At 40.4% G+C, this 22,211-nt stretch overlaps 1 protein-coding gene across 2 annotated transcripts in view; it reads right to left on the reverse strand.

Annotated features, from left to right (window-relative positions):
- tox (thymocyte selection-associated high mobility group box) overlaps window positions 1-14,433 on the reverse strand; it is a 37,362-nt gene extending 22,929 nt beyond the window's left edge. For both annotated transcript variants that reach the window (XM_041056302.1, XM_041056301.1), the window contains exon 1: window positions 13,829-14,433. In XM_041056302.1, coding sequence (XP_040912236.1) covers window positions 13,829-13,933 — 105 coding nt within the window. In that variant the 5' untranslated portion in view covers window positions 13,934-14,433. The remainder of the gene's footprint in view (window positions 1-13,828) is intronic.
- Between the last annotated feature and the right edge of the window lie 7,778 nt (window positions 14,434-22,211).

A 22,211-nucleotide genomic window follows, 5' to 3' on the forward strand; every position in this document is an offset into this window, starting at 1 on the left:
AAATCACTGGACATCAGAAAGGTTTATAAACCCAACTAATTAACTGACTCCTGTTCCTGTTTTCTCTTTTCTGTCTAACACCACCGTCAGACATCAGGCCCACGTATGACGCAGGTCTGTCCAAGCTGTGTTCGACCTGCGTAGGACCCATTCATGAGACAGCCGTCCCTCTGCCTCTCGCTGTCAGCACAGACTTCAGGCTGCTGTGTAGTTTTAAACACTTTACCAACAGATCTGAGAACTTCACTCACTTACACTGAATAGTTCACTTTCTGAAGTCGTCCTTCAAAAGCAAACAAACCTCCTTTCCTTTCACCTGCTCCTTCATTCCACCTTCTCTCCAGCTTCCTGTTTCAATTCTGTGCCACAAATCAAATCTTTTTTTTTTTTTCACTGCTTCATTTGTGATTTTCAGTTTACACCATTAACCCTTCTACAATCCTCTTAAAGGGCCAGCTGCTGTAACCATTACTGGCCAAGCCCTACATCCCACACTGGCAAAACAAATTATTTGAATCCATAAAACATATTCAAATAACAATGATGTCCTGGGTACACAGGCATTGTCTTGGTTGACAAACATACACGCACAAGAACATTTGAACAGGTGGGCGCGAGTAAAGCACTGTCTTATGTGCACATACACACTGACTCACACTCACTCAAATACATAGAAACACACACACACACACAGGTGGACAGACAGGTGGACAGACAGGTGGACAGACAGGTGTAACTGCCTTATCCATTCGCCAGCTGTTGGGTATTATGCAAATGAGGTGTAAGTTTACAGAGTCAACAGAAAGCCAAAACAGTGTCATGATGGACCTAACGCGTGCACACACACACACACACACACACACACACACACACACACACACACACACACACACACACACACACACACACACACACACACACACACACACACAGTTTGTTAGCTTATAGAATTAGCAGTTAATTTTAAATGCTGTACATGGAACAGTTCCACATGTGAGAAAAAAAAACAACAGTAACAAGAACGGTGAGAGCAGAGGATGAAATTTCCATCTCTCCGTCTCATCTGTCTGTCGGTCTTACTCTCTGGGAGCTAACAAAGTTATTCAGACCAAACGGAGCAGAGGAAGAGAAGAGCAGACGACCTCACTGCCAAATCCACTTCTTCCATTTACCTTTGACAAGGCCTGAAATGTGACACGCTTCACACACAGACACACTTGCACAACACAATAATAGGATGAATGTAATATGATGTAAACTAAAGAAACAATAATATATAAAATATTAATATAGCCTGATATGGAAATGAATTACCCATACTGGTAGCACCCATCAGCCCTACTCACAGACTTAAGAATAAGAACTGTTCATCAAAACTTATCAAACTTCTTTTGATAAGTTTAAATAGTCCAGAAGTCTCAGAGCTGAATATAATATATATCATTATGACAACAATAATAATGATGAGACATTAGCTGAAGCTCTATAATTAAGAATAGAGACATTAGACGTAGTCTGTTATTTCTATATGAACATTTGACAGGATGTCACACAACTTTTCTTTTTTCTTATTGCTTTTGCATTTATCATGGGAGCAAACAAACAAACAACCGGAATAAATCTGGCATATGATTATATTTGCAATTACTAAGTATCTTCTTTGTCTGCTCTTGTCACTGTGCTACTAAAATCCCTTTTCTTTTGATTTATCTGACATACCTCATCTACCAACAGCAGAATATCTTGAAGTAGACTCTTATTTCCATTTCAGCCAATTTTCTATTATTTGATATCATTCGATATCTATTTGACGCCCCAGAGACCACAGATGATGCATCAAGTTCAATTCTGAGGTTTTACATTTTGCATCAATAAGGGTGAGTCACAAAAACTTCAAACATAAAGGTGACATAAACAACAAATTTGTATATTTTAGATCTAATCTGACAAATATCACCTCAAACTAAAATCAAATGTAGATCTTAAGCTCAGTGACTAACATGGTCCTACAAACCAGAGGTGAAACTGGGAAGCTGAAGATATCAATCTCTGAAAACTCACCATAATGGAGGTGAATGGGATTTAGTTTGATGTGCATGAACAAAAAGACACATAGCAAACGTGCGATGTGATGGATGGCGTCTTCGCCGAGCTCTAGTGTGATGCACGCAAACGTCTTCTGTCTGATATTTACTTTTTCCACCTTGCAAACACAAGCGCTTCACATTTTCAAAACTGTAACACCTAAAAACCGTGGCCTCATATTTTCCATCACAGAGGCATTACGACAATTCTCATCTGCTTAGTTATGATCAAATTTATTTTCCATTTAACAAATCAATCTTAGCTTCACTCTGACACAGGAAAAACCCCTTTTATCATCATGTCTGGGCTTTTCTGAGAAAAGATGTTGATTTTACTTATTCATTTATTTTGTTGTTGACCTTAAATGTGCTGACAAAAGTTCCAAAACAGACAAATTACACACTTTTTACATATATTTGTTTCAAGGTTAAACTATTATACAAGATAATGATAGAAACGTGACACATCTGCAGTGAAATAGGCTTCTCCTCTCTTCTTCTGTACCTGTGTGTGTGTGTGTGTGTGTGTGTATCTCCAACCTTACAGTAAGAGAACTTAAAAGGATGGCAAGGTTTGTAGTCAAACCAAATTACCCCCCTCTCCCACTTCATGCCTCTCTCTCTCTCTCTCTCTCTCTCTCCCCTGGCTGCTTCCTCTCTTCATTTCTGTGTGTGTGTGTGTGTGTGTGTGTGTGTGTGTGTGTGTTAGTGTGGGTAAAGCAAAGGTTTGAATAACAAGCAGCCAGCTAAGTGGATCAGGGTGGAGGAAGGGGGAAGAAAGGGGGAGAAAGACTATTAGGATGACAGACAAGGACAAAGGAAAGGAGAGAAATACAGTGTATTGAGAAAAAGGGGAATTGAGAGAGGAAGAGAAAGAAGGAGGGGCTGGGAGAAATTACATGTACAGTTGATAAGAGGATGGAGAAAAAGGTAAAGAAGGGAATTAAAAGGGAGAGAGAGTGATACTGAGTAAAAGGGGGGAGATGTAAAATGGAGGAGAGTGACTTTATTCCACTTCCCTCAGTCCTGAATGTCAGCTAATTTCCTCTTTAACTAAATTGGAAGGATCATTCACGCTTTAAAAAAAAAAAATACAAAAGCAATGTAAATCACTTAGTATTTAATCTGAAGATCTTTATTATAAAGTGAAAAAAAACTGCCAGTGAGATACCAAAGATAGCAAAGAGTCATGAAAAAGAAATATCCGACCTCAATGTTGAAATTTTAAATTTGGATTGACAATTCTCATGAAACTTTCTGACTTACAGATGCTTCACAGGAGGCTAATATTCAAATAAATGTACTGTAATGGAGGCTCTGCAGTCAACAGCTCTATCAGCACAGTGTCCTCAGCTAAAAACCAGTGTTACGGATGGAAACACGACGTCTCCTCAGGGTGTGATGCTACCTGTGAGTAAATGTGCCCGACAGACACTGTTAAATGTCTGGTGCTTACGTATTCACGTATCGTCACTTGTGAACTGACTGGGTTTCCACTGACTCTAATCTGCATCAGGGAACATAAATTAACTTACAGGTTTTTACAGTGAGAAACAGATGAGAAGGACAGTGTGTGTGTGTGTTTCAGAGAGAGAAAGAGATTCACATAGCTGTGGTTCAGCTTAGCAACTGTTTATCTGTCTTATCTCTGTATCCATGACAACAATATAAAGCAAGTTATACTGACTAAACTGTATTGACCCCGATCCTGTACACTGCAAATCATTTTAAGTGTGTTAAACTTAAGTTTCCCTGCTGCCTTCAGTTTAAGTTAGCTGAACTAAATAGTTAAATAGTTCAGAGTTTTGAAAATGTTAAACTGACCTAGTTGAAGGATAACTGGGATTTTTTTAACCTGGGCCTTATTGTCCCATGTTTTGGGTGTGCAAATGATCGATAGGGACAAAAACCTTTGAAATTGGTCCACTGTTAAGCAAAGAGGTTACACCGGGAAACTGCTAAACGGCTGCTGCAGCGTAGTCAAACGCTGCATTTGTCTGAGTCAAAGTACGTCCACGAAAAGTGCTTGTTTCTGCCATTGACAGTTTTAGATTGTTATTATAACTGTCTGACAAATTTAAAGATAGGATTCCTGCAGAGAAAGACCTTTTTATTAATGAGTAAGACCCTTTTTATTTAACCAGAAACTGTCTTCATATCACTATGTTTGAAGCCACCAGACTCCATTGACAAAAACAGTAATTATACCTCGCAGGACACAGGAGTTGCTGCTTATTGTGTGACTTTCAGTGGTGGAAGAAGTATTCAAATCCTTCACTTAAGTAAAAGCCCCAGGTGATAACACAAAAGTGGTCATCATCTGAGAAGCTATCCACACAGTCAGAGTGAGTAAAAAGTTTGTGTCTTGGTCACAGCTGAGTTATGAAATCCTACCACACTGCTGAGCGTCTCTCCTGCCGGGCTGCTGACAGCACTGTCAGCCAAACACCAGAGCTGAGAGTACCGGAGCAGCCGACAGAAATGATTCGTGCTGCACTGCCTCGCGTTGTCCGCCGTTGTGTCGCCCTCCCTCCTTTCCATTACCCATCTCTACTTCCGTCACATTTATTTCTGAGGTTCAGTCATTTTAAGACAAGACTTGGTTTGTAAAGTTTACAGCCTGCAATGGTCTGTGCACTGTGAGGCAGCTTGAAAAAAACTCACCCTGCATCCACAAAGCTCGGGACCTGAACCGCCTTGTTTATTCTCATGTTTACTTATGTTTATTTCACCCTCTGCCCGTTCACATTCAGTCCATTTCTCCCCATGTCAGTACCTGTCAGTTAATATAAATATATTTTTTACCCATTACACATACTTTTTGTGGGCTAGTACCCAACCTGGCACAGGACTGGACATGGGAGGACAGCACAATTGCAGGTTTGTATTGAGATAATGTGTGAGACTGTGACTCGGAGCCCAACAGAACTGAATGAGCCAGCATCCTGTGATTACCATTGGTGGCTGCAGAAGCCGCAGTTGTTGCAGCTCAGCACACGTTACATTTTCCTGCTTTGACTCATGCTTTGATGTAACAAGACTTTTTTTTTTTTTTTAGTTTACAACTTAATGTCAAACCATTTTCTCTTTATTCCTGTCACAGCAAAGAGCTGCTCAGATGACACAGTGTTGGCAGTTGAAGGGTTTTAGGTTCCCCTCTATGAACACTGACACTGCTAAACTTTTCTTTTAGTCCGTTAATCTCCGAGAGCAGAGTCTTGAAGTTTCACTGCAGGTAAATTATGCTGGTGATCACAAATGGACACTTCCAAATAAACAGATGGTTTGGTCTTAAAAACAAATGCTGTCTTCAACTTGAAAAAGGTAAAAGAGGTTTAAGATAAGAATACCAAAATGATCTTTGTAGGATGAGAGAGATCTTTGTAAAATCTTACAGTTCCCACTATATATACTGAACAGGTGCAGCCGAAAACTTTCTTTAAAGTCAAAAATAGTTTATAATAGCAGACAGAAAAACAGGGGTCAACACACACAAGTTTGCACATTTCAATTGTGACAAATTTATTTCAATCTACCCACAGTAATTAGCACTTCACAACATCTATGACGGTACGATGGGGAACAAAAGCCGAGCGCAAAAAAAAAAACAAAAAAAAACTGCAACAGCTCCTGAATAATGCCTCAGGAACTGATCCAATCTCCTCCACCACAAGTTAACTGATCCAAGCCATAGTCACTAATATAGTACACACACATACACACAAAACAATGCAGCAATGATTGCAGTATGCGATTTGATTGCAATATGTTTGTTTTGGAAACGAAATCCTGATAATTAGTCTCTTCTGGCAGTGCTCTATTTCCGCCCATCTGTTCCATTTGGCATCCCTCCCCCCAACCACCATCAACCAGGAGTCCCTCATCGCTCCGTCCCCATGATTCAACCAACTGAAACACCTTCAGCCACATCAACATACAAGCAACAGTGCTACAAGTCACACAATCATCAGTGAGCATCGGGGATGGGTGGGAGCTGAGGGGAGTCTGGCGAGATGTTCTGTGGCAGGAACGACGGCCAACACGGACAGACGGACAGACAGATTGACTGGTTGTGTTCTGACGGATAATTAGAGGAGATGCCGACACTTTGGCTCGTTAGAAAAACTGTAGGAGGAGACAATAGCAGTATGTAATACAGGAGAAGAAAAAAAAGAAACACTGGAATGAGGCCAGCGGATAAGATAATGAGATAACTGTAGATGTGCTGTAAATCTTTTTAAATAGATGTGACTGAATTACCAAAAATACTGCTGATATATCACAAGAAGCCTTTAAGCAGATAAGCTGACTGTGTTAGTGAATAAACATGACAGCCCATTTTAAATATACTGACAAATCCATTCTAATTAACGTCTGTAATCCTGACTGACTAAAATGGCTCTTTAAAAACGATAATATTGCCGTGAGGGTTTTTGGTGCAGAGTGAATTATTCTGCACAGCAGAGTGGAGCATCCTGTTTATGCCATGGCCAGTTGCCAGCAATCACATAATTCAACTCAGCCGACTCCTATGGAGCAGATTTATTATTACAAGAACATGGAGATTGTACCTTGCACATACGCATGAAGCCCATCACCGAGGAGAATGTGATGATAATAAACTGTCCCCCCAAGGTGACTCAGAATCACAGCCCACGGGTGGACTCTGGGTCGGAGGAGGGGGGGTTTGTGAAATGCTATCTGAGCAGCAGCAGTGTTCGCAAAGAGTTTCCAAATGAGCAGAGCAAGAGAACGTCAAGAATAGAATACTATATTAATAGTTGTCTGGAATATTATTTTTTTATCCGTAATAACATAATTTTGCCAACCTTTTTTTTTGTAGTTTGTAGTAATACACTTTTTGAATGTAAAGTTTGTGTTGGCTTGTTGTCAAGCCTGTACCCTGGTAAAGATCCACCAAATGGACGGTAAAACAAATCATGCTACACTGACCCTGCACTTCTTTCTTGTTGCTGTACGTGGATCAATGTTTGCAAGCTAGTAGCTTATTTTCTTTTTTAGCAAATACTGTGTAAACAACTTCAGACTTCATGACAAGCACTTTTTTTTTTTCCGTATCTGTAAGCTGGATTCCAGTTAAATGTTCTCCGTTCTCTGGGCTTACTTTCAGAGGGGAAGCTATATTCTATAATATATACCAATAACATCAGTACTGTGATCTTTGTGTGGCAAACATCTAGAGGACGTTTTAGAACGGCTGTGTTTTTTCATCAAGTAACTATGGTTACAGGTGAATACTGCAATAATTCCCTTGTATTTAAAGTGTCCCAGCTCTCAACATTTCCCTTTTTTCTTGGCCCTGAGCTTTGAGACGCAAATCACAAGCGTCCTGAAGGAAATGAAGCGAACTTTGCTTCTGCGCTGCACCACGCTCGCTGGGTCTTTCCCATTAAACTGAAACCAGCACACTTTTAAAACAACGATGGTGATGATACCACAGCAGAGCCACGAGTTTACACCAGTCAGCCACAGCATTAAAACCAGCACACTGACTGAGCTAATACTGTGATTTACGTGACTTCAGATCACGGCTTTGTGGCCTCTTGACCCCACTGTGGATCCTATATCAAGTTCTGAGTGCCAGATCACATGACAGTCCTCAGTGCTCCTGATTAATTTTGTCCTATTTGCTATGTCTCACTTTCATTTCTGTCTCTCTCTGCTTCTCTACATTTTTAAAATCTCATCCTGTCCCCCTGTGCATTTTCTTTGTTGCTCTGTTCTTTACTAAGGCCGACTTCTCCCCCCCCCCCCGTTCTCTCTTCCTCTCTATTTGCTTTAGAAATACCTCACCCGGCTTTCACAATCATCATGTTTACATTAGGACCTCTCTCCCTCTCTCTCTCTCTCTCCATCTCCCTGTCGCTCTTGCACCCTACCCTTCCTCTCCTTCCCATCACATTTCTCTTTTTTTAATCATTTAAATGGCTGCACCACAAATACGTGTATAACTTCATACAGATGCTAAAGTCACGTAGTGGCACTGAAAAGTTACAGCTTTTTCACTCCTGGTCCAGATGAACTTGCTCGTATTCATGTCATGCGGACGCTCACCGTCACCCAATCAGAGCTCAGCACTGTTCGTTCACCTCTGTTCATCCATTAAGCCACGTCACGTGACTAAACAGAGACACTGAGCTGGCTGCTGGACACAGAGACACTTGATGATACACGGATCAGCCACAACATTGAAACCTGTAACTGGTTTCCATGCTGTGGCTGACTGGAGTACGTTGCTGCTTTGTTAACAATGGCGGTAAAAAAAGAAAAGAAACAGAGAATAAATCTGTCCTGCTCACATTGTTGTAGCAGTAAAAATATGCACAACCATCTGTCATTTAGGGTACAATCCAGCTGATGTCAATCATGAGTGTATTATTCAAATCCTGTTATAAATAACACAAAGGCTGAAGTGGAACCTTTTAAGACTAAAAGCTAGAAATCACTAACTGATCCATTAGAACAAAAAAAAACCTATTTACAGAAATGAACATATACAAAATGTGTTTTAACCAACTGACACTGTAAAACAGCAGGGATAATAATTTATATTTGATTGATTTACAAAGTTATTTTACTCAACAAAGCCTGTGGTCCCTGACAGACCTACCACCACGTTCACTACCATCTCACACTATGACTTCACTCCATACTTTCTTACACTGGGTTGAGTTGACGGGCCTTCTCTCTTGTTCACCTGGACCGGTAGACCCTGAAACCAACTACAACCACAGCCTTTACCAAATCACAGCAGCTTAGAGCATCTGATTGGTAAAACATATCAAAGCAGCACAAATCGTTGGGTCTGCGTCGCCCTGAGAGGCTCTCAAGAAAAGAAAGTCAATTTTATTTTTGTAGCGCCAAATCATTACAGAAGAAGACAAGGTTCATTTTTTTCATGTCAAATTCAAATTCTCTGAAAATGGATGAAAAAAAATATCTTCTGAGTGAAGCCAAAGCTGCATGTTTTCTGTTCTACACAAAACATAATTTCCTTAAGCCTGTCTCCTGCAAATTACATTTATATACTACTAATAAGTAGAGCTGCTCCTAACAAATTATCTTCATCACTTTCATCACTGATTAATCTGCAGATTATTTTCTCAATGAACTGATTAATCACTTGGTCCATAAAGCATCAGAAAGCTGGGTCATTACAGTTTCTTTCAGCCGCCTGTGATGTTATCAAGTGTCCTGACTTGTACATCAACAAGATATTCAGTTTATCATAATGTTAAGACAGTGAAAAGCATCACATTCTCATGTTTAAGAGGCTGGAACCATCAAACGTTTCATGTTTTTATGTGTTGCAGCAGTGTGTTTTTCTACGGTGGACGGTCGGTGAATGAAGATCAGGACTGTGACACCTGAATTATGTGATTGTTATAAGACTGATAGAAATAATATAAAATGTGCTTCTGGGGGGGAAAGAAAACAGTGAATACTTTGTGATTCAAAGTGTATCCACAATGCTAAAGAATGTAATTAATGTTAGACTTCTCATCATAGCTCCTAATCACAAGCACAATGTGCAGTGAAATATTGTATTTTCAGAGGTAATTAAACAGATGCAGTGGCTTCAGATTATACAGAGTATTCACACTTCTTCCGTTTTTACACACAACATAATATACTATGCTGTAGATTTCATTTTAAATGGATCAAAACAACAGAGGCTTTGCTGTGGCCCCTCCAGACTGTGGTCAGGAGCATCCTGTTTACCTGATTGGAATTCACCTCTGGCAACCTGAACTGATTGGATGTAGTTTAGAAAGACGCACACTTGTGTATATAACGTCCCACAGTTCACACTGCACAACAGAAAACTAGCCATCAAGTCCAGGTAACTCTCTGAAGACTTCAGCAATAAACCTCTGGCAAAGCAAGAAGATCAGGGCAAAGGTATAAACCATCTCTAAAGGTCTGAGTGCTCCCAGGAGCTCGGTGAAATGGAAGAAGTCTGGAACCAGTGGGACTCTTCCGAGAGCTGGCAGTCCAGCCAAACTGAGCAACCAAGCAAGGAGGACAAGAAGGACTCCAACAGCGCCTCAGAAGTCGTCTGCAGAGATAAGGGGAACCTCAGCATCACTCCATAAATTGGTAGAGTGACTAGAAGGAAGACACTTTGAGTAAAAGTCACAGCACAGCCTGGTCACAAGTGGTGTCACAAGTCCAGACTCATGACATCTGTGGAAAGACCTGAAGATGGCAATTCACAGACGCTTCCCACCCAGTCTGATGGAGTCTAAGTCTGAGTCTGAGTCTAAGATGATCTGACTGGAAGAATGGGATGAACTGCTCAAATCTTAACCAAGAAAACTGAAAGCTGTAAATGCTGCCGGGGCGGGGCATTTAAAGATACTGAAAGCTTCCTGTAAATGACAGAGGATCCAGTTTTCTGATTTTTAATAAATTTGCAACATTTAAAAAAAAACTGATGGGCAATTTTATCCAGTTATATCCTTTCATAATGAAATCTATAACGCAGCAAAGTGAGTAGAAACTGAAAGCATCTGAATACTTTCTGAAGCCACTGTCATTTCTCTATCGAGCTGAAACGGAAAAATGTAGACCACTACTGGTATCACATCTTTACATGAACACATGTGTTGGACATGCCTCTCTCCCTCTCTCTCACACACACACACATATAATCTCTAACCCTTTTTATATACCCTCCATCTCTATTTTCCCTCTCTCCCTCTTTCTGTTCGCCAGCACAGTAATATGATCTCTTCTATCAGGCTGACAGAGCTGTGAATCAAAAGACACACAGAGAGAAATATAGCGCAAACCTTCGCGGCCCCGGCCCCACCCCCACTACACTCCTTCTCTCTCTCTCTCTCTCCCTCTCTCTGTCACTCTCTCTCTCATCTACATCATCCCTACCCCCAACAACCCTCCCACTGCCTCTCTCCAGTCCCTACCCCCAACCACAGCTCCCTCTCTCTCCCTCTCTCTCTCTCTCTCTTCACATCCACAGCCTCTCTCTTTCTGAAACAAATACGCACACAGACGACAACACAGAGCCTTATAATATGATTCTGTGTGCAGAGCATTGGTACACTTTTCTGAGCTTAAAGGCATCAGGTTGGTTTACTCTGCAGTCAGTTCACTAAATTACCATGTGCTGTGATACGGGCAGTAAAATACAACACAGTAAATAACTATAATCTAGCTAATGAAGGCATTAATGTGACACCCTGTTCATGCCCAGTCGGCACGTACTGAGATCAGATGTCACAGTCAGCTACAGAGCATATAAGCATATGAGTTACTGTACACAGTATAATAACTGTCAAAGCGTACTGTTTTTCCAATTAGTGTAAAAAGAATTAACTCTTGGGCACCTTTGAACACCAATCAAACAGCATCTCTGGAGTGGCACTGTCACTTGAATTGTTGAAGATTTATTTTTTTGCTGGTACTGTCTCTCCACACTTTATTTTTTTTTACAGCTGTAGCACCTCTGCTTACTTTGTATACTACACTGTTGAACATGAGAGTTTTAGACCTTTCTTTAGGCACACAGATAACTACTGTTTTATATGTGATAAAACAGTAGTTGGAACATGGATGGAGGAAAAGCCAGTACAATGTTGGCACTTAGGCAGACACCTGCTAGCAGAGAGTTGAACCCAGGATATTTGGGTAAAGCAAAGTTGTTGTGTTTTTTTTTTGTTTTTTTTTTGTAACCACAACACCACGCTGTTGCTGGGAAGTTAAACAGAGGAAAACCTGCCTGTCAGTACGTCAGTGAGGAAATGGTTAGTAAATGCGAGCTGGCAGGGAAGGCTCAGACAACCAGCCTGTGAATATCTCAATCAATCGCAAAGTTGTACAACAGTCAATCACTGATGGCAGGATATTCTGATATTACTCAGACCATTAAGTATATGACAGAGCAGTTTAGGATTTAAAGCAGCGAGTCAATGAACAGAAAGCGGTGAAAAGGAGTTCAGTAAGTCACTGCAGTCAGAACAGAGTGGAATTGGAGTCTTAAATGATGGTAATTATCCTACAGCAGGTCACAGGTATGCTTCTGGTGATCCCCCGGGTACCGTATATTTATAATAATCCTTCATAATAAAACCACAACACATTTGTACAGTCAGAAGAGCTTTTTACATAGATATTGTATGATACTATTTTAGTTCACCTCCCTGTTTGTACAAACCTCTAACCTTCTGTGTGAGAATGTGTAAATACATTGTTGTTAAATAAATATGTTTTATTATTATTTTTACAAGAAACTAGTAAATTTGTGAATATGAAAAGACAAAATGCACATGTTCCATTTTATTGTTTTAGGACCAAAGAACGGTTAATTGTCTTTAACTCTACTAGATGCGCTCATCAGCTGCACCTAATTAAATAATTAAGCAATTTCGAGCTGTCAAATGAGCAGGGTCTGACTGATGTGTGTGTGTCAGACATGTGTGTCTTAAGGTATCCAGACATCTTACTCTGAAAAAACACCCCTCTGCATACAGACATAGATCAATAGATCAATAGATCAGTAGATAGACAGACCTTCGACTCAAACTACCATATAGGTCACTTGTCCCTAATCTTGGATACGACCCGTGGGAGCGTACCAGCGGCAGGTGTACTGGACCTTCATCATCATGGTAACAATAATAAACGTGTGGTTAAGGCTGTGGAACGGTCCAAGGTTTGGTCAGGCTTAGGCACAAAAAGTACATGGTTAGGTTTAGGAAAAGATGACGGCCTGGGTTCAAATAAATACTTCCCTGAGGTTAGAGGACCTCTGTCGTCATAGCTACAGTAACAAACCTGTGGTTAAGGTTGTGGTCATGGAAAATAAAGGAAACTGTGTTTCTCGTGGGAAATGAACAGCGGTCTCCTGTGTGAAAGTCCTGTTGTTTTATTGACCCAACCCTCCTCCTGGACTTTGTTGGACTATATTCTACTACGACTTCCTCCTTTGCTCCGGTCATAATTACTACGGCCACTAGAGGCCGCCTAACAATAAAAGTAACTAAGTAATAAGGTGCTAGCACAGATGACCAGTGGGCTTGTGTTTTTTTTTTTTTTAACAGCAGGACAGTCTCATAGATAGATAGATAAATAGACATTGATATATATACATATGGAGGACTCCTCCATCCTGTTTAAGATACTGCAAGACTTCGGATCCCTACCAAAGTCTGGGTGTCTGTAGTGAATCTGACCCTGACCTTGCTCTGGAGGTAGAAAGACAACAGAGCTTCCCAGACACTGACTATCACAGAATAGAAATGAGAGCTACTACTGTGGATCCCAGTGAAGATAAACTATTTGATGCATACCAAAAATACAGCAGTGCATGTTCTTCTCACTTTTACTGTACCATCTTACCATAACTCTTCTGTTTGTACTTGGCATATTTAAACTTAACTTCCTGTCAATTACCAGCAGTAAGTTTTAATTAAAGGTGTCATTAAATCACTGACAACAACCTGAGAATAAAATGACAGTCTGTGTTTCACCTATAGTTTGCATATGATCAAAAGAAATGAGCAGCAGCTACCGAGGGAATGTAGTTACCCTCAATAGCTGCGTTAATTAACTGTAGCCTAATAAAGCAATTAATTACCGCTTAATTGGCAGGGCGAGATAGATGAATAGACAGGGAAGAGAAACTGTTGAGGTAACACAAAGGTGACTTTCATCTCTAGGCAATAGGAAAACAGACTTAGTCTCTATCTCTCCTTCCTTACCTTGTTGGTCCCAAAGGCCGGGTCGGGGTAGGAGAGCTGCCCAAGCCTGGTATGGTTTGACACGGCCAGAGGCTGAGGAGGAGGCGGGTAAACTGTAACATCCATGGCTGAAAATATAGCCACTTCTCCCCCTGTCCTCTTCTTCGAGTTTCTTTCTTCTCTGTCCTTTCTCTCTCCTCTTTTTTTTTTTTTTTTAAGTTGTAAGGTCTTTATCGAGTCCCTGTGCGTGAAACAACCAGGATCCAGTAAAACAAACACAGGTCTGAAGTAGATGAGTCGGTGAAGTTGGTACAAACCAAGCTTTAAGAGTCAGAGAAGTTTAGGCAGATATTCTTCTCTCCACGCCGGCTTTCATGCTCCACTGACCGCTGCTCTGAGTGGCAAACTTCCCGATGAACGCACTTCTTTGATACCTGACGTTAAACGGCGTTAAAGGGCAGAGGTGTGCTATAAAAAAAACATAAAAGCGTCGGTTTCCTTCCTTTTACCGTCGTCTGTATCCAGTCGCGGTGCGTGGTTCGGACAGGGGAACGTTGTTGGACCCTGTCTGTCCCCGGCTGGGACTCTGTGCTTCTGTGTTAGTCCGCTGCTGCTGCTGCTGCTGCCGCGCGTCTGCTCGGTGCTGCGGTACCTCGCGGACCAGGCATACAAAGAGCTCCTCCGTCAAGCTGGCACCAGACAGCAACGGACTCGGATGTACGTTTTCTGACAAAATAAAAGCCCGGATGCTGTCAGGAGGAAAACGGAAGCGCTTGAAAAGAACAAGGCAGGCACAACTTATCCAAACGTTGAGCTGTTCATTACACTAACCACAAACGATAGCAGGGTGCTGTTTATAATATTACAGCTTCAGAATCCTCTTCAGTGACCCGGAGTAGTTTTGACATTAGCCGGCACTGTCTATGTCTTTCTACCGTGACATGGATCCGGAGGAGCTGAACAGCAGGATGTGCTCCGTCTAGAGGTCCAGTCAGGTGTCTCTGTGGCCTGGGTGAACGTAATTTGTGTCAGTGAATGGGTAATATATATAAATAAAAGATCGTTTTTTTAAATGAATAAAATCAGAACAATATAAGTGGGTCCAGCATTTCTTGTTCTGTTTTGTAGGAGGTCATTGTGGCATACTTTAGTTCTAAAGCCTTAAAAGATTTCTTTCATGTTGTGCATGGTTCATATTCCTAAATAAAATTGTGATTCAAACAAATTAGAACATATTGTGGTAAATAATAATAATTTCCCTAGGGCAACAGTTCTTTGCACAGTTTGAACTGTCATTAGATTTCCAGCCTAATAAATTCCTAATAAAGTGGCACAAAGTACACTTTACCTGCCAAAGCTGGAAGGGAGGGCAGGGGTACATATACATATACATACATACACATACATACATATATATATGTATAAATAAATATATATATATATATATATATATATATATATATATATATATATATATATATATATATATATTATATATATATATATATATATATATATATATATATATATATATATATATATTTATATATATTTATATATATATTTATATATATATTTATTTTGTTTATTGATAAACAAAACTGTTCTAAAAATCAAATCTCTCTCTCTCTCCTTCTCTCTTTCTCCTGTCCGAGCTGACCTTGGTTTGGGTTGTGACATTGGAGTCTGCCATCAGTCTGCCAGCAGCTTCCAGCTTTCTGTTTTTGGTTTTTGAGAGCTGAAGGGAGCACAGAGCACTGAAGAGCCTGCTGAAGACCCATCTGTCCATCAAGCTGGAGTTCCCCAGTGCTGTGTCCTGTTGGGGGGTGGATACGTGGATAGCCAACTACATTCTGCTGCCGTGAATGCAGGCTTGTGGTGTGGGCAGTCTTATTGGTGTTGGTAAAGTATGTCCATGGTTCTCTTCAGTCCACCACCACTAGGTTGTCATTTGTTCTACCTCCTCAACTAGACAAAGTGAAATGGGTGTGCCAGCAGTAAAGAGGTTGATTCCTTGTCGTCCACTATGTCTGTCTTTAGGCGTGATTAAACAGTTGAGCTGTGTCTTGTATTTATCTTATCTATGTATGTTTACCTTGAGATTCCTGTGTCCTCTAGGAGGCTGTGGTACTCAAACACCTGCCCATTTACCCACTGTTGCCCACTATACATGTACTATTCCTCCTCTGATCAAAAAGCAGCTTGTAAACACTGTTCACCACATCCTGGAAACTCTGTGTGCAGAGCTGGGTTCAGGAAGTGGTGAAAATTAAAGAATAACCAGCTTCAGTTGTGTCCATTGGTACCTGCAGTGGACATCCTTATTCAGGACCACTTGGCAGTCAGTGCTTTGGTGTTTTGCATGTAAGCTGCAATTGTACATACATATACTCTTCTGGTATGGCCAAGCAGGTTTGGAAACCCCCTGTGTCCAGCAACTTCCATAATGTTCCCAAACCAACAAGCTGATTGACCAGTGGAGAGAGGAGCCGGGGTTTGAACCTCTCTCTAATTATTTAGTTACATAACTGTTTCTGTCACGTCAGGGTGTAAAACTGTTAATGCCTTCCTAAGTCCAAAAATGTGAGCTGCCATTTAAATGATCATTAATGATTATTGACTATTTGTGTCCCTCCTTCTATGTGGTTTCCACTCTACCTCCCAGTGTGGCACTTTTTAGAGGCTATTTTTTAGAGGCTATTTCAAAGAGTGCAAACTGGTTGTTCTTAAGCATGGTCTGACCCTTTGTATCAATAATGTCTTAATGCGCTTTCTTACATTTGATCTAGATTGTGCTGATTCGACTCAAACCACTGCTGTTGCTTCTGTCAGTGTAAAATGTATAAGTTATGATGCAAAAGACTTTATTTTCTGTTCACATAGAACAGCAAATATAGTCCTGTTTGATCCTAGCAAAATTACAGTTATATGGTCAACTCTGTTTGATGTGAATCCCTTTGTTGATTTTGTTTTTTACATTCCCTCCAGCTCATTTAAATCTAATTAGTTATACTACAGACCTCAATTCAATTTCTGAAAAAAAGAATAAAGAGCTTCACAATTTAAAAGACATTTAAAACATCTGACTGAGTTTAGAGAACATGAGAACCTGTGACTGATTTTTAATAGGATGGAAATACAGTAAATAAAATAGATGAAGAAGAAGGACATTCAGTACAAACCCAAACAGACTGAATGTTGTTTTCTGTCTGTCTAATGACAGAAGAGCACATTTCCATTATCTGCAAATAAACACATGCACGCTGATGCACATAAACAAAGAGATGCTCTTCCATCCACACACACACACACACACTCCGACACACACACACAGATGTGCACACCTCGCTGGTTCACACACATACAGTGCACTTGAATAGATGGTCACACCTGCATTTCAAATATAAAATCCAATCGCACATGTAAAGTACCTGCAGACACACACACATAATCATACGCTATATGGAAACATTTCCATACATACACGCATATGTAAATGACACAAACACACACGTTTAGGAAATATGCGCATGCGCACACGGGTACATAAAAATGTAGACTTCAGAGCTTAGGGTATCACAAAATGCTTTTTCTCTATTTCATGCATTCTCAAACATTCTTTATCTCTCACACACACATACACACTACAAACCAACCCACACATACTTAGTGAACATACATACAGTGTGCAATTCGCCCATCCCCCACATACACACATACATATATGCACCCCTCCCCTCTGAAAAAAGGCATAATTCACTTCCACATTCTCCTCCCCCACACACAGTTCCTCTCTATAAAACTACACAGACACACACACAGAGTGTACACACACTAAACCACATGCACACATATACTAAACCCATCAAATACACATATACACTCGAACACTTGTCTACACACAGTTTATATATGTATATATAAACACACTCTCCCTCTCACATATAGTTCTCGGATTTCCATGCATGCACCCAGCCAACATCTCTGATAGGTTGAAATGGATATATAGATATGTACTCCAGCATTTGAATGGTGTGTGTCTCTCTTCATGTCGGGGGATTACATTATAGATTCATAGCACAGCAATCCACTCCTAGGTAAAAACAGCCGGCCCTTTAGGAATTACAGCTTTCCAGTAGAGAAGCAGAGCAAATAGAGGACGCAAAAACAGGAAGAAATCAGCAAAAACCAGCTCATCAAATGAACTGTTGGGTAGAAAAAAGGATGAAATATTATGAAATATGTCAAGATTTTTCTAATGTTTACCTTGTATGACAAAAAGGAACAGTTCCAGAAGTGGAGAAATGTAATTTAGGACAATAGAAATCATATGTTTGAGTGATTCAAAGCCTGGAAATGGCTGTAATCCAGAGTTCTTGGAGTTCTTGTGTTTCAGTGTGGATCATTTGGAAATGTGTGGTACTGTAATGAGCCTTGTTACATTTGTATTTGCAATATCTTATGTAAGTATATGTTGTGTTAATGGAATTTCTGCTGCCACCAGAACAGTCAGTAGTGTGGTAACGTGGAAAAAATCCCATCAAAGGCTTTAATTAGGGTGAAAGTCAGTCTGTCAGTCTTTTGGATGCTGTTCATCCCTCTCTAGTTTTCCTTTAATAGTTCCTTTTTTAAAAGTTACTCTTTAATCTATTCTATTGTTAATGTTATTTCCATGCTGCCTGACAGTGCCATATTTATAATGAATCAACTTAATTCCTTCTTTATTGAAGCTATATAGTTATTACACTGTGAAACAGTCAAAGCCCAGGACTTTATGTTACGACTTCACCGTTCCATCAGACAGAAATCTTATGTGTTGTGTTCTATGGACACTTAACCGTAAAATTCAGCCTGATAGATGTGGTATCCTCGAAAACTCTGATCTCTCCACTAGATATTAGAATAAAGTTCTGTGGGGTTGAACAACATTTGGCGGCATGAAGTTGTAATGACCACCAGTAAAATACTTAGTAGGATTCAAAACAACTTCACATCACAATATATAAAAACAGTGCCCCAGTGCACCTTCTTCTACATTTGCTCAGCTTCCATCTCCATTCGAGGGGAATTACGGAAATCGGAAAATTCATTCTTTCATCATGCATATTCTTTATCATTTTCAGGGTCACCTGGGGGCTTGAGCCAATCCTTCCAACCCTGAGAGAGGTGTGGTTCGCCCAAACCAGTCACAGGGCTGAGATATAGGGAAAAACAACAGTTCATATTCACACCAATAAACAATTTAGAGTCTCCAGTTAACCGTAGCCTGCGTGCCTCTGGTGTCTCAGACCCTATGTGCTGTGAGGCGACAGTGCTAACCACTGCACCACTGCGCCCATGAGATAATTCTAGGATTCAAATTTTTTGTCTGTTTACTAAAATAACTAAAAGAGTTGAGATGAAAGATGAGAATTTATGATCCGTTGTCTAAGTATGTTTCTTGGCTCATCTTTGGCTTCTTATACGTTGCCAGCATCTAATTGGAAGACAGAATGACCACAAAGCATATATTACTGGCTAAAGTCATGAATATACATTTAAAGAAAGATGTTTACTGGTATGTTTCTGCGATGCAGCAGGTACAGTATAGTACAGTATAGTACAGTAAAGAAGTGAGCCAGCCCGGTTGTTAGCTATGTCTGTGCTTTCTTTGCTGTGACAAGTCATAATATCTGCAGCGAATAGTGAAACTGAGACATAGTTGAGTCTTTGCATGGTTATGTTATTAATTTGACTTACAGTAAGCAGCTGAGGTTATGTGGAGAGGTGGGCTAATGCTTCCTTTACTTCAGCCAGAGCCACTGATGGGGATAAACTTGGCCATCTGGTGCAGCTGGAGTTTCCCGGTGAGTCGGTCAACTGAAGGATCAGCCATGAGTCCATTTGGTGGTTTTAACGTTATCTAGCCAGTCTGCCCCCACTGAGTTTGGATAGGTGAGCAACAAACAGTCTGTTAATAGGCTTTTTTTTTTTTTTTCTACAAACATTCAGACATCTCTCAGCAGAAAGAGCACAGGTGTAAATAATCAAATGATTGATGGCTGACTTCCATTTAGCAGCTTCAGTTTCAAGGTCCTGGTGTTATATGTGCTCACTCACTGGTCGTGTTTCCATCCAAATACAGAACATATTTTTGATTAACAAGTTTCTCAAGTTGGTGACATTACATTAAACAGCTGGTGGCTAATACCCCTTATTAGTATGGTGTTCCTAATAAAGTGCTTGCTGAGTGTATATATGCAGCTGAAGAGACTGGGAGCATCAAGGATGTAGTCCATGCCCCCTCTCTATCCTCACAGTGGTTGATGAATACTCATCATTTCATATGTCTGGTGCATGTTATATTATATGCATTTATATGTACATCCATATATTATCAGTCATTTCCTTGATTTTTTCATAAAAGCCTCAATAATTTCTCTCATTCCCTCTGTGTCTGTGCATAACTCATCTTAATGAAGAGGAAGTGATGTTATCGGTTTGTCAGTAACCTTCTGAGAGGAGAACTGGACCACAGGCTGTGAATGAGCTCATGTTTCGTGTACACAGTAGTAAACATAGTTCAGAGACTTCTTTTCGGTGAGTGTTGAGTACACTTACATCTCAAGTCTCATGTAGCCACTGTTTCCCCTCACTGTCTCTAATACTGAAGCTATTATAGCCGTCGTCTCTCCCTCTATGAATTCCAGTTATTAATGTGTCTATAAAATAAAATCTCAGGGACCTGAAATATACATTTTACGAATGAGGCTTTTGTTTCAACTGTCACTTTATGAATCAGGCAGGCACAGCAGATTTCAGCTGGGGCCAAACCCACTGTGGGATCCTCTATGGCCATGCTCTGATGTAAATAGAGTGTAGCCTGACCTTTAGTGTGTTTCTGTATTTATATGTTTGATTTTAGCCCACAGACCACAACAAAAGTTCCCCATTGGTGAAAAAACATCCTTACTTTGTCATTTTGAAGGTGTGAATAGTCTTAAAGAAACAAGGGTGATTTTTAGATGTACAAAAAGTGAATTCTTTCTCATAAAAAAAAAAAAAGTTTCCAAACATAAAGAGAACAAACATGAGAGTGGCATCAGTATTCTCATTTAACAAAACGTTCCCAAAATGTGAAACTGTTCCTTTAACCCAAAGTCCTCTTATTAGCTGTTTCTGGAGCTTTCAGCCACATCTCACAGTCGTCCACAGAGGCTGGAAGTTGTTTGGTTGTCATGGTGATAGCTCTGTTGTAACTGATCCTGGACCCAAGTTGTAATAAACCAGAATTATTCTTTGAGTGATGACATTATAAACAAGTGTTTTATATGTACACATTCACGTGCAGTTCTGACTGTATTTGATTCGTAATACCAGCCCCGTTGTCTACAACTGTCAACAGTTCAATTTAGGAAAGGAAAAGAAAAGAGAAAACAGGTGGGGAGCTTTCAACATGAGGAGAAAAGGAGAAGCTCCAGCCACGATGAAAAAAAATCCAGACAAACACTGATTTATTATTAACTTTTATGAACCCTGTACAAACCAACACATCCAGTCCTTCTCTCACCATCTCTCATTTCTGCTTTTTTATTTTTTTATCTAACACACACACACACACACACAGCTCCCCTGATCTGACAGTCTCATATTCAATGAGTGTCAAGTCCATTGAATTCATTTGCACATTTTTAGCTGAGGGTTGATGCATCATTCAGGCCTATTTTTCCCTGCTTTCACTGTTTTACACCCAGTCTCATCATTATTTCATACTGGGCTATTTATTATGCTACTGTACGAATGCATGCACACACATGCAGACACACAGACTCCGGCACAATGGTCTAATACAATGGCACTATGATCAAAGATGGGCCAAATAAGGGTTACAGAACAGAACAGTTTCTTTATGAATAACAGCATCTTTCTTCTCTCTCTTTTCTTTCTCTCCCCCTCCCTCGCTTTAGGTCACACCCAGGCCTGTAGGAGGCCACTGGGCCTTTGCAGGTCCGATCCCCAATCTTAGGTCTGAACAGCAACCTTCTACCTGAAGGTGGTTGAAGGTTTAATTTAGGTGCTGTGAGTGTGACCAAGTCCTCTGACACCACACGGTCCCAGAGCAGCCCCGTCCCCCCCACACCCTCCCCCACCTGCCACAGCCCACAGCCCAGTCCTAGTTGCCTTCATTGTTCAGAAATGGCTCCAGATGCTGTGAAGAGCTGGATAATATACAACAGAACATAACTGAATAAGAATGAAGATCAGTCAGTAAGTAAATTAACAAACAAACAAACAAATAAGTAGAATGAACAAGTTGGCAGGTGAAGAGGTTTTTGTGTTGTTGTCTATGGTGTTAACATTGTATTGTTGTGCTTGTCGTATGGTAACACATAGGTTGAATGTAATTTATGGACTGTTTCTGTCA

Source organism: Toxotes jaculatrix, chromosome 14, assembly GCF_017976425.1.
Source record: "Toxotes jaculatrix isolate fToxJac2 chromosome 14, fToxJac2.pri, whole genome shotgun sequence".
Taxonomy (NCBI): domain Eukaryota; kingdom Metazoa; phylum Chordata; class Actinopteri; family Toxotidae; genus Toxotes; species Toxotes jaculatrix.